The sequence below is a fragment of the Ambystoma mexicanum genome, chromosome 5q, assembly GCF_040938575.1.
Source record: "Ambystoma mexicanum isolate Mex_15411 chromosome 5q, UKY_AmexF1_1, whole genome shotgun sequence".
Taxonomy (NCBI): Eukaryota; Metazoa; Chordata; class Amphibia; order Caudata; family Ambystomatidae; genus Ambystoma; species Ambystoma mexicanum.
In genome coordinates this window covers 1,010,937,360-1,010,952,780 of record NC_090933.1, presented here as the reverse complement: position 1 = coordinate 1,010,952,780, position 15,421 = coordinate 1,010,937,360, and the positions used below count along the sequence as shown (strand labels likewise).

The 15,421-nt window shown below is 41.5% G+C and overlaps 1 protein-coding gene across 5 annotated transcripts in view; it reads left to right on the top strand.

Moving 5' to 3' along the window:
- CSMD3 (CUB and Sushi multiple domains 3) overlaps positions 1-15,421 on the top strand; it is a 3,270,409-nt gene that overhangs the window by 2,792,276 nt on the left and 462,712 nt on the right. For all 5 annotated transcript variants that reach the window (XM_069621531.1, XM_069621530.1, XM_069621528.1 and 2 more), the window contains one exon: positions 5,950-6,123. In XM_069621531.1, coding sequence (XP_069477632.1) covers positions 5,950-6,123 — 174 coding nt within the window. The remainder of the gene's footprint in view (positions 1-5,949; positions 6,124-15,421) is intronic.

Here is a 15,421-nt window from a genome sequence, read left to right as displayed (position 1 = left end):
TTCAACATCATCAAACTATTCTTCTTTACAGTATGCACGCATGATGGAACAGGTTCAGATGCAGTGAGTCATGTTGATCCAGATAGGGAGCAGGCATTGATTTGGATTTGAGATTAAACGTGCTGTGGGTCAATGAGGTCATCATGGTAGGTTTGATGGTCAATAGTTGGGTTGATGACAAAGATGCTGGTGTTTGAGGCAATGTTAAAGGCATGGCAGTTTGAAGACTACCGCTGTGGCGAGCTTCTTGCTTGAACTGGAGCAAGTGCTTTACTCATCTGGCACGATGCAGTGGCCACCTGGAACAAACAGCAACAAAAGCAGCTCAAAGAAGTTTGCAGAGAGACTGGCCTTGCTCCACAAGCAGTTCACATATAATGTAGCCTGGGGATGTTTAGGGAGCCGAGCATGCCTCTGCCCCGGAACACTCCTTTTTTTATCGCACAGATGGATTAGAAAGTTCTGCTCTTCCAGAAGATGTCTAATTGAATTCTTCTTGAAGTCCAGAAATGAATCAAAGAAAGAGGGAGTGACCACTCCTGTATAAAGGCAACAAGCCTCAGCGGTTGATTAAAAGCAAGCTTTAAGGGGGCCACTCTTTGTCAAGGGAACAAGTAACTTGTGAGCTTTTGTATCATGCCCTAAATTCTCTGCTTGTGCAGGAAAATGGAAGGAAGGATAAACCAACCAAAAAATAAGACTGATGAATCCTTTCTCCTTTTAGTACTGTTGTGGCTGACTGTCTACACCTGCCCTTTCGCTAACCTTGCACTTCTGAAGCCATTTAGTGTGCAACCCCCTATGAGGAAGAAATCTGTTATGGAATTGCCTGGTTAAAGCCAGGCTTTCAGAAGATCTCTTGTTGTGGGTCTATAGGCCTGACAGGGAGGAAATACCTAACCTCCCTGAATGTCAACAGAGCAGGCATTTCGCCATTTGTCCCATTCACTGGAATGCAGACATGAAGTGTCCTGGAATCAACAGTGCCTCTCATATCTGGTCTGAGCTCACTGAAAGGCTACACATCATATGTGGCTTTAATAATTGTGTGAGTTACCAGCCACCATACCAAAAATCTATGTATGACCAACATTTCCAGATTATCTTGCCACCAGGCTTGTAGTTTATCATAATTATCATGGTTTGGAACAGAGGTGCAGATGTAATGCATCCTCTGCATTGCAGTGAACTTTCTGTTGCAACAGCTGTCAGAATGGGCAACCATGACCACTAACTCTGCCCTGTGCCATAGGCGGCTAGAGCTGCAGATCAGGATACTGATACAACAGGGCACATATGGACATTATGCTTTTGGCATGGAGTTTGAGGAAAAGGGGGTCTGTTTACCAGATCACCCTGTGGAGGCCAAGATCGAACCCCTTCCCAAGGGCCCCCTCGGCATCAGCATCAGTTTGCAGCAAATAAGGAGATCAGAAACAGACTGGTGGTAATCCAAGCTTCTTGCATTAGATAGCAAATACACCGCACACAGAGTGATTGGCTGATCAGCAGGACACACAGCAGGAGAAGTGTGCAGACAGTTGGCACACAAAGCTCTCTAGGTACCACCACTAGAGAACAGTTTATATAGCATATCTGAAGAAATCACTAAAATAGTGTAGCACTTTCACAATTGGGGGTGTTACTTGGCATGATATTGCAGACATTTTGCAAGCTGTGTCGACCTCTCACTTGTGATCTTGTGACACAGCCTTGTAGGGACATTGTGTTGTATTATGGATCAGTGACATTTGCAGAAACCCTACTGTTATCTTCCATAGGTGGTGCTAATGCTATATATGCAGAGAATAAGTGTAAGAGAAGGTCTGACATGTCATGGGCATGTCTAGGGTTCTGCGTACAGAGAGGGGCAGAGGGAAGATCTGTGGCCTACATGTATAAAACAGAGCCTAATGTAGTATACCATAGCACAGCATACAGTAACAATTGTAGCATAACATTGCATTGCATAACAATCATGCCACATCCACCCTTACTGAAATGGATTATGTTTATTATTTTATTACTAATACAAATCATAAAAGCTTGGGCTGCCCTAGCCTGGTCAGATAGCCATCATTCACAGAAGACTCTCCTTAACAAAGGCACACAAATTAACCCAGTTTATGCTCATTAGATTATAAAGAATAGGAAGAATATCCATACATACTGCAGACATAACATTGGGAATGTATCCACTGGTGACGTTGATCACTTGTATGTCTACAAGTCCTGAGGGTTCGCTGTGGAGGATGAATGCCATGAATGTTCCAAGCCACATGCATAGCTTTCCTAACCAGAATCGGTATATCTTCAAGTTGGATGCACATGGTGAGTGTTCTGTAAAACGTTGTATTCATTGTGTCCAAAGATGTTAGAACTAGACCCAGAGTCAATCAAACATTAATTATGGCAGGAACATCAACAGAGGCTTTGTTGCTTTCAAGGATGAAGCCAACAGGCAGGTTTACTGGACTTGTCGTCTTCTAAATCCTGCACTTGGTAAGAATGCCCTGAGTTTGACAGTGGTACTGAGAGAAGTCTCCTCTTGATTGAGTGACAAACTTGGAATCTTATCTCTCTTGCTCCAGTGCTTAACTCACGGGCTAACCGACAACTTTGAATGTGTACATTTATCCACAGAGTTTTCATTGGTTTAGGCCAGGCCACACTGGTAGCTATCCAAACCCTTCAGCAGCAAAACCTTTGTGGGGCGTTTCTGTCTTTATAATTGTACGTATGTTGTTTTGGGGCATCATTATAGGCTTGGACCGATCACTTAGTTTAACTTGGAAATCAATTGTCAGAGCAGTACAGATCATTTGAAGGACATGCTAAAGATGTTGTTTCGTTAGGAACAATTTTTATCATAATGATTGAGGATAACAACTCATAATTACCTGTGACTTCAATACTTCATGAATTGATTACCTTTGAAGGCCCCAGTCTTTCAGTCCTGCATTGGGATTCATAGTGCATGTGCGCATGGTCTCATCCTTGATTTGCACTTCGGATGAAACACTCACTTTCATGGTCAATATTTGTCTTCAGTGTGAAGTAGCTGTTTAGAGCTTGTTTGAAGTTTTCACATCATTATCCACATCAGGTATTTCAAAAAAGAATTGTCTGACCCCTGTGTCCATTCCATGCAGTGCATGTGAGGAAGATTCCTTCTGCCTTCATCAAGAAGCCTAGAACAGCGATAAGGGCATGGAAATCCTCCATCCACCTAGACCAGCATGGTTGGTGGACTCTACTAAATGTGGAAGTGAATGGTCAGTTGAAGAAAATTGCCATTGTTGGCCATACATGTGTAAGTGGGCATCACCATTTTGAGTGTCTGCATGTACCAGGAGGGGAGCCTTCCGTGGGTGGCATGTTGAATTGTACTCCGTCAAAGAGAGAAACCTATGGGCAATGCTTTATGGAGTGCCACATAGTTATATGTGTGTTTGCTAGCGCCACCCCAGCCATTGATGGGTAGAATGAAGGGGGTGCTGTGCTGTTTATGTGAAACCTTAAAATGGGAGCAGCTGCCACAGAGGCATCCCTTGAGTAGGGAAATTGTATTGTTTTTGGAGAACAACCTTATCATTGGATCTGTCTTACATTAATGCAACCATAACAGTGAGGGCATATTGTCTGTGACGGGGAATGTAAGGAGGGTGCAGATTGGATTTTAGGGTTGGCACCAGGGTTCTGAAAGGCATTATAAGGGACTACAGGATCAAGCTTCAGGGTCTATAGCTGTATTTTATTTAGAGTCCGGAATGTTGTGATAATTATTTATATGTATGAATACTGTAAGAAATGTGTTGTTCTGCCAATGTTGCCAACACTCATGTGCCAACATACAAAACTGAACGTTGCCTTGGTGCTCACAGAAGTAACATATCATTGGTTTTAATCTGAGAGCAAGCCTTTGGAAGCAGGGAGGACATTTTATGGGTACAATGTTGCGTATCCTTTGCAAAAAAGTTATACTAATAGAATTCATGTTATTGTACTAACATTTTCCACTATTTTTAATTATTACCATGTTAATTTTTAGTGACCAGTACAATAAGAACATTGCACCTGCCATACTGAGCAAAGTCCATTATCAAATCCTAGAATAGGTATATGTATTATTTGTTCATAGGTATAATTCTAAAATGGACATTCTGGTACACTATTGCTCATAAGACCCGTATGACGGTGATCCATACAGTGTGGCACTATAGATGTGTTGGACTACAAACTCCATGATCCGTCTCCATAGAATATGCTTGCACAGATTAATGGGAGTTGTAGACCAAAACATTTGGCGAACAAAAGGTTACTGACCTCTGCCATTTAAAAAAGGGAAAGGAGACAAGCAGCACCTATGAGGATTCCTGTCTTTTTTGGATATGATCAAAGAGCATTTTGGGAACATAAAAGTCACCACAGACCTTTATTTTAACAAATATGTCTGTAATAAAATGGTTGCATGCATGAATCCTTACGCATGCATATAATACAAACACGGCTTAGTGATCATTTCAACATTTTACAACAGTCACTCTAATATCAAATTATTAATGCCCTTTAGCTGTATATATTCATGTGGGCAGCCTGAGACTCATCTGTCACTACTTGAGGTCTGAGGGTCATTTTTTGCGGATGGATCCTCACAGAATGTAATAAGAGGTGGGGTTGAGAGGGGAGTCTAATGAAAATACATCTTTAGAGAATGTCATATGGGGAATCGAATAACTTGTTCAAGCCAGGTCATGCCCTCACAACTGTCGTTGGCCAATCCCTCCAGTTCGATATCAGTTCACTTTAAAATCCAAATTGGCAGACGTAGAGAAAGTAGCCACTGTTCAATTAATGAGGAAACCATATATTTATTTGTATGTTTAGAATGTTCTGCTTGTAGGAAACAACTGCTTCGGAGTACCTACCGGTGAGGGGGGAGTGGAAGTAAGTAGAGTGGGGTAAGGGACACAGCAATCAAGATGGCCACGCGTCTGGCCCTCTTGGAGGTCCAACTGCTTGTGTTAGTCCAGTTTCTAATTTAAGGAGCACAAAGATCACCTGCAGATGCCACGCATCTACACTTTCAAGTGGATGAATCCTTAATGAGGAGAGATACCTGAGAGTTTCATGTGAGGTTGAGAGAGATAGATACTCCATGTGCTGAAATAATATGTCATAATAACCTGGTATATCTGATGGATGCATACAAGTTCCTGTCGAGCGTAATGCTATGGAAATTCTTCCCCACCTCTAATGTTGGAAGGAGGAGATATGCCCAAGGAAGAAGGCTGTGAATTATTCATTGTATGCGAAACGCTTCACATTAGCAGGTTTTTTTGCTGCTGCTGCAAGGCTATTCAAATGACTCAATCACTGTCGTGCGATGGATTTGAATTATTGCTACACAGACTCATCGCTATCTTGTACTATAAATATGTCTTATAAACCATTTCCTTTGAAATGAGCATGTGCTGGGGGAGTTGCCCATACTAATGCAGATATTCCAATCCGTAAACATAAGCAAGCTCAGCACGTCAAAGGATGTCCCTTAGAAGCAAGGCAGAGAAGAAATAGGCCCTGCGTTTGTGTATAACACATGATGCCATTGGCCGATGCTGCAGGCAGTATGATGAAAGGAAATTCCTGCTCTGAACGTGGAAGCATAAGTGGAAATGAAGATTCTTTCGAAGGAATTGGTTGGACAGTCTTGAAAAAGGCAATGAGTGCTAGTGGTGCCAGCCATAATGTTGTAATGGTAAAGTGAGGTTAGGTAAGGTTTCAGTAGCAGTCACAATTGCACCATGATAACATCATAGCTGGCTCATCTAGGATCGGGTATCTGTTGCTCTAACTGTCTAACCACTAGTTAATCAATGTATGTATTTAGTGTTTCCATTTTTAAGGAACTTGCTGTTTCTCATGTGTGTTTTACTTTTATTTCCGCAGTTATTTCCTGTGGAGAACTTGCTACCCCACCGAATGGGAATAAGATTGGAACTCAAGTTACTTTTGGATCGACAGCAATATTTACTTGTGACACAGGCTACATGCTGGTTGGCTCAACTGTGCGCGAATGCCTCTCTTCTGGACTATGGAGTGGCAGTGAAACTAGATGCCTAGGTACAGTATGGAATATGATAGAAATACAGTCATGGGTTTATTTGAAAGTCTTATACTCTGAGTTTACATGAGATAGGCATAGTTGCTTAATGGCTCTATTTTTTTTAATTTAGTTTGTAATTGCTGAGCATCATCATTTATTGACAATGTGCTTGATTATGATGTATCTACTGCAAAATTAAATGTAACTAGTGTTATATTTTCTTGGCATAAATTGGAAATAAATCATTTGACTGGCAGTTAGTCTCTGACAACTGGGCGGCACACAGATTTCTCAGTCCCCAATTTAGGAAATATCCGTGCATCCTAAGGGCAACATGGACCACTAAATAATGGAGTATATTTGAATCTTACGAGTTAGGGTAACGTAATTCCATATTCTCTTTCATACTTCAATCTCAGATTAAAGTGTATTTGTATTGGGCAAACACATATGAGAATTGTATATAGCAAAAAGATATATTTGAAAAAATGTAAACGACATTTTAAAGATGACATATGGCATGTTTCAGAAAAAAAGATACACTGAACAGTTAACAAGAAAACTGTCTTGGTTTTCCCGAAACAGATATGTTCAATACATGTGATTCTGTGTTTGGCAAACTGAGTGCTATTCTAAAATGTTGATGCACATCTTCACTGACATGTTGTTCTGGTGCACAGGTGAGTGTGATATGACAGCAATCTGTAATTAGCATGCACATACATTCATCTATGCACAATGCTATAGTCAAGAACTGTGTGTTATTTTGGCACTAGTGTGTGCTACCGATTGGCTCCCAATCATAGACTGTACAGAATGTGGCACCCAAGAGCATGCGCAGTACGAGTATTGCTCTTGTGTGCTAATGTACCTGAACATCGTTGGTCTGAGTTTACAGTTATTGTGCACTTTTTGTTGAGGGGGAGGCCTTCTGACGACAGATCGATGATAGAAGCATTCTTATCTGGCAGTCTTGGTACTGGTCAGTAGACATAGCTGATTGCTGGGAAACAACAGTCAAGGATAGGGATTACTGTCTGTGATCCCAGCCCACCAGGCTTTTCCTGCCTGAGAGAAATGTATATTGTCCTCTTCATCAGACAACAAATATGTAAGCAATTATGACAACTTTGGTGTTCCGTAGTGAGTGGGGTAGTTCCCTCTAGGCACAAGTTAATGAGAGTGGAGGGTCGTGTTCACAAGATACAGCCTTCAAAACACTACATTTTTGCTACTAGTTCCCAGGTGCAAACATGATACTCTAAGAAATGGGCTACTCTATACACCTGACTAATAGTTCCACATCAAAAGGAGAACTACAGTCAATGTAACAACCACGGAAATGAACAGCGGGGCTCTGTCTGAAGACCATTGTCTTATTCCATGGTGTGACATGTACGGAAGTGGAGAGGGAGGTGGTGAGGAGAACACATTGTAGGCTTCCACAGAAAATGTTGCCGAGTGAGAGGAGAGACAGAGCGGCCAGTTGAAGGTTCGGACACCAGGCAGGAGTCTGAGGTTGAGGCAAGCAGGTGCATGCTTGTGCAGAGCAGGGAATTATACCAGTATGTGAAGCTCATATTTAAGCATTCTGATTGGCTCAGGCAGTCACTTGGGGTGTGCATATGCAATAAAGGTCAATGATAGTGTGCTGACATGGTTTCAGAAGAAATGTTACACATCATCATGGAGGCTACTTAAAATCATGGTGCTCCCAAGGAGATATTGATGCCAAGACCAAGATTTTCTGGTGATGGACTCAATGAAAGACAATCAGGGTCATGCAATTCTTATTTTTCTGTAACTCTTTCAACACAGCTGTATAGTCCTAGACCACTCCAGTTAGAAATCTGTGCTGGCAGTGTTGATAGAGGACATGGCGAAGAGGTGATATACCCAATGTCTGTTTATATTTTAAATAACTATGTTGGATCTAAGTGAGATCAGAATTGACAAGGTTGGATACAAGCTTAGCAAACATATCCAATCCCATGATCTGAGCATAGTCTACAAGCACAAAGCGGAAGTAAATCGCTTAACAGCCCCAATATTGACATGAATTTGCCAATAAGGGCAGCGACAGACACATCCTAAACGATGACCATAATATGAGAACCTTCATAAACTGAGGTTATGACAGTGGTATGCAACATGTGGCTCTCCAGATTACCTGGAGAGTGGCATACAACCGACCCCTTGGTAACGAATGCATCGCAGGGGTCTTCTGTTGGGATAGAGAAACATGGCAATTGAGATTGGGAGTCCCATGCTCCTCCATATCTTTTCAGTGCCATGGTGTACCTCCGAGACTTTCCGCCGAGTGATGTGGCGTGGTGTATCAGCGTGGTTTGTCTATTTTCATCTCGGTAAATGCAGATTTGTAAAAGCACATCAGAAACAACAAATCACTCTCAGTTGTTTTCGTCAAACATCAATCTCTTCTTCCTTTATGGTTTTTTATTAAATGTCAGTATACGGAGAAGTACATTAGGGAACATCAAGAATTGTGTTTTATTATTCCTCGGACTGTAATTCGTTTAACAAAATTGGTTCATTAAAATCGCACAAAGAGTCTTATCTGGGGAAACAAATGCTCATTATTTTAAGGATCGGAATATATTGCTTTCCAATAGGTGATACTTTGCACATAAAACAGGCAGTGGTGTAAGGAGATCTTAATGTGATTGTTTGGCTAAATTAAATGACATCCCTAAAGCACGGTTAAGGAAAAGCACCGTGTTTTTGTTGTTTTTTTTTTTAAAGTTTGAGAAAGGTGCATAAAACACATTGATACCTAGTTCGGAGCCAATGGTGCTTGGTGGTAGAAACTGTTACGTGTTCTCTTATCGCACATTGATAATTTAAGCTGTATTTGATAATCAGCTGAAAAGAGACAATTACCTTCACACTACTTTTGCTAGCAATTTAGCAGTTATTGCGTTACTGGAGACTTGATATTTGAGACAGAAACCACTGCTGCAAATACAGACAATCTGATGTGTTTTGCTTTGTCTCTGGTTGATAGCTCAGGGGCAACGTGCTCGCCGAGAGCACCCCAGGTTCGATCCCAGGGTCAACGCTTAGAAACCTCTCGGTATTATGCGCGTTATAAATATCATATCTTTTAGTGAAATTAAAAATATGTGTATTTTCTGAAGAACGTACGTTTAGAAACCTAAACATTCCGGTCAAAAAAGAGTAATTCGAATCTCTGTTTCCCACAAATTATTGAAGGTCCAATTTTGATGAATCATATCATTTTCAAGAACATAAGATCATAGTTAGTAAAATCTCCATGAATAGCCTTGGAAACAAACATGGTTTTGTGGCGTGAAAGTGAAACCATTTGATAGGTTTGTTGACATTATTTGTTCATCCAGAAGAATCAGTGTAGTCCCATAAACACACCACTCAACACTGTCACCCTACCTCACACCATAATTGACTTAGTAGAGTGTAAAGGTGTTATGTAACAATGTTGGCTTTAGATGGTCTTTTCTGCTTGAATAAAAGCCATACAGGCTGAGAAAAACTGTATGGAATGTAAACATTTTCTTTTTTTTTTTTTAAAGAGCAATCCAAACTAGAGTTTACAATGGGCGAGAGTTTCTGAGGCACTGGACGGCCATTGTGCCAGCCCCAGTCCATTACAAGCTATCATATAAGTTCCTAATCATAGTAACTTTGATTGGCTGGCGTGAATACGTGTATGCATTCTAAGCAAACCAGAGGCCCTTTAAAAGAGGAGAGTATTTCCTCTTGAAGTATGCATTACGCCTTTACTTATGGCTAAAGAAAAAATGCACCTACCTCATCGTTCAACCTTCTCTGGGACAACTTGCTGATGCTCTCTTTACCAACACGTGTAAGCCTCTAGGGGGTAGCAGAATGATGTGCTGACGTCTCCAATCTCTCATTTCCTTGTGTGATGGAGGATTGTCCATTTACCAATGTGATTAGAGTGAGCTAGAGAAGTAGAACATATCTCCAATCATCTTTTTGAAGCCTTGCAGCACGGGAGGATTTCAATGTTGGCTATGGTTTAGGTCTGCACTAACAAAGATTATCCCAGAGGGAATTGCATCTATTTATGCAACCCGTCTCCCTCTTTGCTTTGTTTCTGGAGAAGTAGCCTTTTTTCACCATGTGCAAGATGGACTACGGGTCTAAAGTGCTGGTTAAGTGCAGGCAGAAGGTCACATTTTCCAGGTCATTTGTGGGAATGGCTCTCATATCAGTGGTGGTGCTGGCTGATCAGGTTATTTATGTTTGCCCTCATCCTTTTAATGCATGTCACATGTACCTGTTGACTACTGTTTACAAAATACAGCATTTCTTTTCTCCAAAAACCTCTCACCCAGTCCAAAGAATAATGCACTTCAATTAAGTTCTCACACTTCACGGTAAGAAGGTATAATCCCACAGATAATTGTGATGCTTGATGAAAAGGCTTTGGTGGCTTCTTTGTATTCTATGATTGTGGTATGAACATTGAGTTTCCAGGAAGTTGTTACTTTTTTGAACAGATAAAATGTAATTTAGAGGTTGTGCAAAAAGGGAAGGATGTAAACGTTTCCACTGGAACAACAGTTCTGGCGGGAAAAGCCAAATGCCTTTGTTAGGTATGATTTTCCTATCACCGATAATATTCCTGACCTGCGTCAAACCCAGAACCTTTTGCTTCGACTTGGTGATTATTTTCCCTTATCCCTGTGCAAATCTTTTTTTCTCTCTCTCACCTAGTCTTTTACTCTTTTTATCAGTGACTTTTTTATGTCTCTTGTTAGTGTATAGTTGGAGTTATACTTCACTATAACTTTTGCGCTGAGGCTGGATTGCACCTTTAGGCTTTCATGTTAATTCCTCTTAATGTATTTGGGTGAACTACTGTTCCCAAGAGGTAAAGAGGGATGTTCATCCCCTTTGAATTTTATACAGTGAGCTAGCACACCTCACCTTATGTTGAGAGCTCCCATTGCTTACTTACATGTAAACATTGTGTTACAATTATAAGTTTACTTGACTGGCTGTTGGCAGTGGTTTTACCTCTGTGACGTTTTAGTCGTATTACTCACAGGCTGTTAAATTAGCCTTGATAATGCTCTGAACGGCCACCATTCTACTAGAATGGTGGGTTCCTTCCTTTTCAGCATTTGTAAGTATACGTTTTGTTTCTGAGGTCCTCCCCTGCCATTCTAGGTAGGAACAACCTCAATGGAAGTGTTGTCTTTGATGGGAATCCTTTGTATTCCCCACTCCCCAGGCTCCAGAGTGTTGTGTCTCAGAAGGCTGGAAGCCATGGGAGGAGTCCAAATCTCCACAGCCCTTTGTCTTTCATCTTGCCTGAAAGGAACCAACTCCCAGTGGGGGGCTGGCTGTCCTGATTGGATAGTCAGACCACCCCGTTCTGTAAACTGCAGGGAGATATTGCAGAAGTTGTGCTGTACTTCCTCATAAACACTCTGAACCTGGAAGCTGCTGACAAGTCTACCACTGGAGCTAAAACCAAAGAGTAAGATGAAGAAAATATGTCTGTAGACATTTCCAGTGACCAGAGAGCTTGCTGTCTAATCAGAGTCGGATGCAACCCTTCTTTCCAATCAACTTTGGGGTCCTGAATGCGATGTTTTCTACTAGATCTAAGGAGCCCTGCATTTTGAGCCATCCCACAACATGCTGTGGCCTTGCTGGGCTGCAACCTGCCAATACCCTGGGAACTTGAGCATGAGTCTGGTGCATGGTGTACTGAAGTCCAAATCCAGCTGAAACTTTGGTGAACTCCTGTTGGATCTCCAGAGATACGATTTTAATCCATGAAGTCCCCTCACCAGAGGCAGGATTGAGAGAGTGAAGAGAATCCAACCAGTGATGTTTATTCTTCACCTGGCTCCTGTAAAAGGGTGCCAAATCCACAGTGCCATGAAAATCCATGAAGAAACCTCTGCTGAAAACCTCCTCTGATTATTGCTGCCTCAAGTTTCCATCCAGTATCCAGTTCTTTTGTCTCCAGACCAAGAATCCAGTGCCCGGGTCCTGTGCAGTTGCATCCTGAAGGCATCCACTAAGCTCTTCTTTTCACCCAATGTACTGTGTGAGCTTGGTTAATACTTACCTAAGTTTGGATGTGCTTCCTGTGAGGGTGAATGGGTGATTTGTGTCATTGGGAGTTTGCCCATACCACTTGACGAGGCCTAATGCTGGAACACATATAGGGAATCTTCTCAGAAGTCCCTGAACACTTTTAACTAACTCTGAAAGTGAATGCTTACTTGTTTATGAAGATCTTCTATGAAACATTGACTTTCCTGCAACTAACTCTTATCTCAACCTCACCATAGCTGGCACCGAAACCACTAGGGTTCCTCTTCTACCACTGAGAGAACTCATGCAATAGACTAGGAAAGGACTGGATATGAAGTGGATTCTGCCTTGAAAGTATAATGTGTGTAAAAGTACATACTTGCCAAAGAAGTTAGTGTGGTAACTGTATCTATGTGAAAGAAGAAGTTACAAGTGTCATTAAGTTTAAACTTACCTTTGAATTGCATTTTGCTCTCTAAAAAGCATATACATTGCATACTTACTTTGAATGGTGTTCCCCCCTTCTGAAAGTAAAAGGAGTTGGCTCTGTTTATCATTGCTTAACTGAATAAGTGTAAAAGGTTAACTTTAGGGTTTACCTGCCTTGAATAACATTGTGTTCTTCTTAAAGTGTAATTTAGATTTGCTATCCCTGATCTGCTTTACACAGACCTAAAACAGTCTAGAAGTTAACGCTTGTTTTATGGTTTGCTTCAAGCTCCTCTTAAAAGTGTATGGTTACTTACCTTCAATAAGCGCTGCTCTTCTAAACTTGTAACACTGGGTTGTGCCTCCCCTGAAACTGCTTAGAGAATTTCCAAAATAGTCATAGGGCCAATTAATTGTGTCTTTCTTAAAGTGTGATAGGGTTTTGCTTTCAGTGATTTGCCTAGTGCATTCTAAAATAGTTATTGAGTGTTTACACTCGTTATTGAGTAGCTTAAGGACCCTCCAGAAAGTATATGAGTTGATTTACTAGCTCTGAACTGAGCTTCAAATGATATGTTAAATTTTAAATGTTAAATGTTAAACGTATTTGTACCACGCACCGTCACCAACGGAATTGGTCCCCAGGCACTCTGGCAGATCTGTAAATGATAAGGTGGGGTGGGAAGGGTTAGTACGGTGAGGAGGGAGTAGGATAGTGAGAGGAGTGGTGTTCTGTTGGCAGCTTCAACTCGGTATACACCAGATGCTGAGCTTTGGTGCGGGTATCGGGTTTGTGATAGGCTGTGTGTGCTGTTGGTCCGGATCATGTGTTGTTGCAGTGTTGTGAATTGCGTGCAGCTTGTTGTGCGAGAGATTGTTGTGAGAGTTTGAATGAGATAAGTATGCAGAGTTTGAGCTTATATTGGTTAGTGGGTTACCTGACCTTTGGCATGCTAGCATTTGCAGTTCTGTCCCAGTGTGGCACCAGTTGACCCCCACAACTCTATCTGGATGCCGCGCGGGCCAATGTCTAGAATTCTATCTGGGTGTGGGCAAGCCAACATTCACAGTCCCGTCCAGATGCGGCGCAAGCCAGCGTCTAGAAATCTCGCCAGGTGTGGGCATGCTATCATTCGCAACCCTATCTGGATGCTGCGCAGGCTGGTGTTCACAATTTCAAGTGTGGCACACGCCAACATTCAAGTTTCATCTAGGCGCGGGCTTGCTATCCTTCAATCAATCCCATCTAGATGTGACGCAGGCCAATCTCCACAATTCTAGGTGTGGCCTGTGCTAGTCTTCAGGTTTCGCATAGGTGCGGGCATGCTAATGCTCCAAGTCCTATCTAGATGCGACAAATGCTAATATTTCACAAATCTATCTAGGTGTCGATATGTTGGCAATGTGACATTCACATTGTAGGAGGAGAGGCTGGTGTTTTTCTTAATGTTGGGTTTAAGTTTGAAAGTTGTTTTATCCATGTCTTGTGTAATAACTGTCCTGAATTTGATTCATCTTGATATGATGTGGGCTTGTATGGCTGGGACACCTGTAGCGTGTTTTAAGCTGTCAAAATGTTGCCTTGTCCTGTTTATCTTGGCTTTGAAGAAGTTGTTAATGTTGTTGCATTTTGCATTGTATTGCCATATTTCTGGGAATGGCTGATGGTTGATGCATTGCTTCACAGCTTTGAAGCTTGTGCTAATCATTTTGGATGCTTCCATGATGGTTGTTCTTTCGTAGTTTGTTTTGTGTGTTTTGCATGCTGAATGGCAGGTTCTCATCACATTGTGGCTGCCTTGTTGGTGGGATATTTTCCAGAATTATTCTTGTCTGTGGATGGCATGTTTGCTGTTAATGAGTTTGTGTCTGTACCAAGGTGTGGAAGTGTTAGCTTTGTTGCATCAAAGTTACAGTGGTGCATGATTGCTCACTGTCTCATTGAGGATGTGGTTGAGTTCATTAATCTGGGCCTTCTCATTCTGCATGAGGTTGAACGTGGAGGTCAATGGATCTGTGAATCCTTTGTGAAGTTGTTCAAGGCAAGTTGGGGTCTTCTAGGTTGGATTGGTTGTGAGAGATATATGGTGGAGTGGGATGGGTAAGAATTGAATGTCTTTGCAGTTCAAAGTTTTATAATGGCTGGAAAATTGCAGAATTTGATGCCTTGATTTTGGATCTTTTATGTGACTAGTTGCTTCATATCCAAGCTGTTGAGCGGCTCAAATCGTCTTGATGGATTTGCTCTCAGACAGGTTGAGGTCAATGAGGAAAATGTTATTTGTGTTTTAGATGGATGATGTTGTTATGAGTTATGTGGTTTCATTGACAAAGGGGGTGTTGGATTGGAGTGGTCAATAGATTAAGCAAAAGGTGGCTGCCTCAGTGTGGTTGAGTGCGAATTGGCACATAAGGTGTTATGTGTAATCAGGTGTGTTTCAATACTGCAGGGTACGTTTGCATGATCTTGTAGATAATAGAGTGCTCGCCAATCATTTTCCACCAACCTTGAACCTCAGAGTGCATATGATAAGACACATATAGGCTCAGAGGAACATTTGAACATCAAATTAATTGGCCAGAACCTGAAATGGGGTATTAAAAGCTGGACAAAATATCTACAGCCTGCATGGGTCACTGGGACATCAAAAATCACTGAAACCTGTAAGAGGCATTGAGAAATGTTTAAAAACACTTAATGATTGAGGAGACAATGATCAATGTGTTAGAATGTTAACAGTCTAAAAAAGGAGAACAGCACTTTTCAACAAAGTTCTATTGATAATATTTATTGACATATTGTTC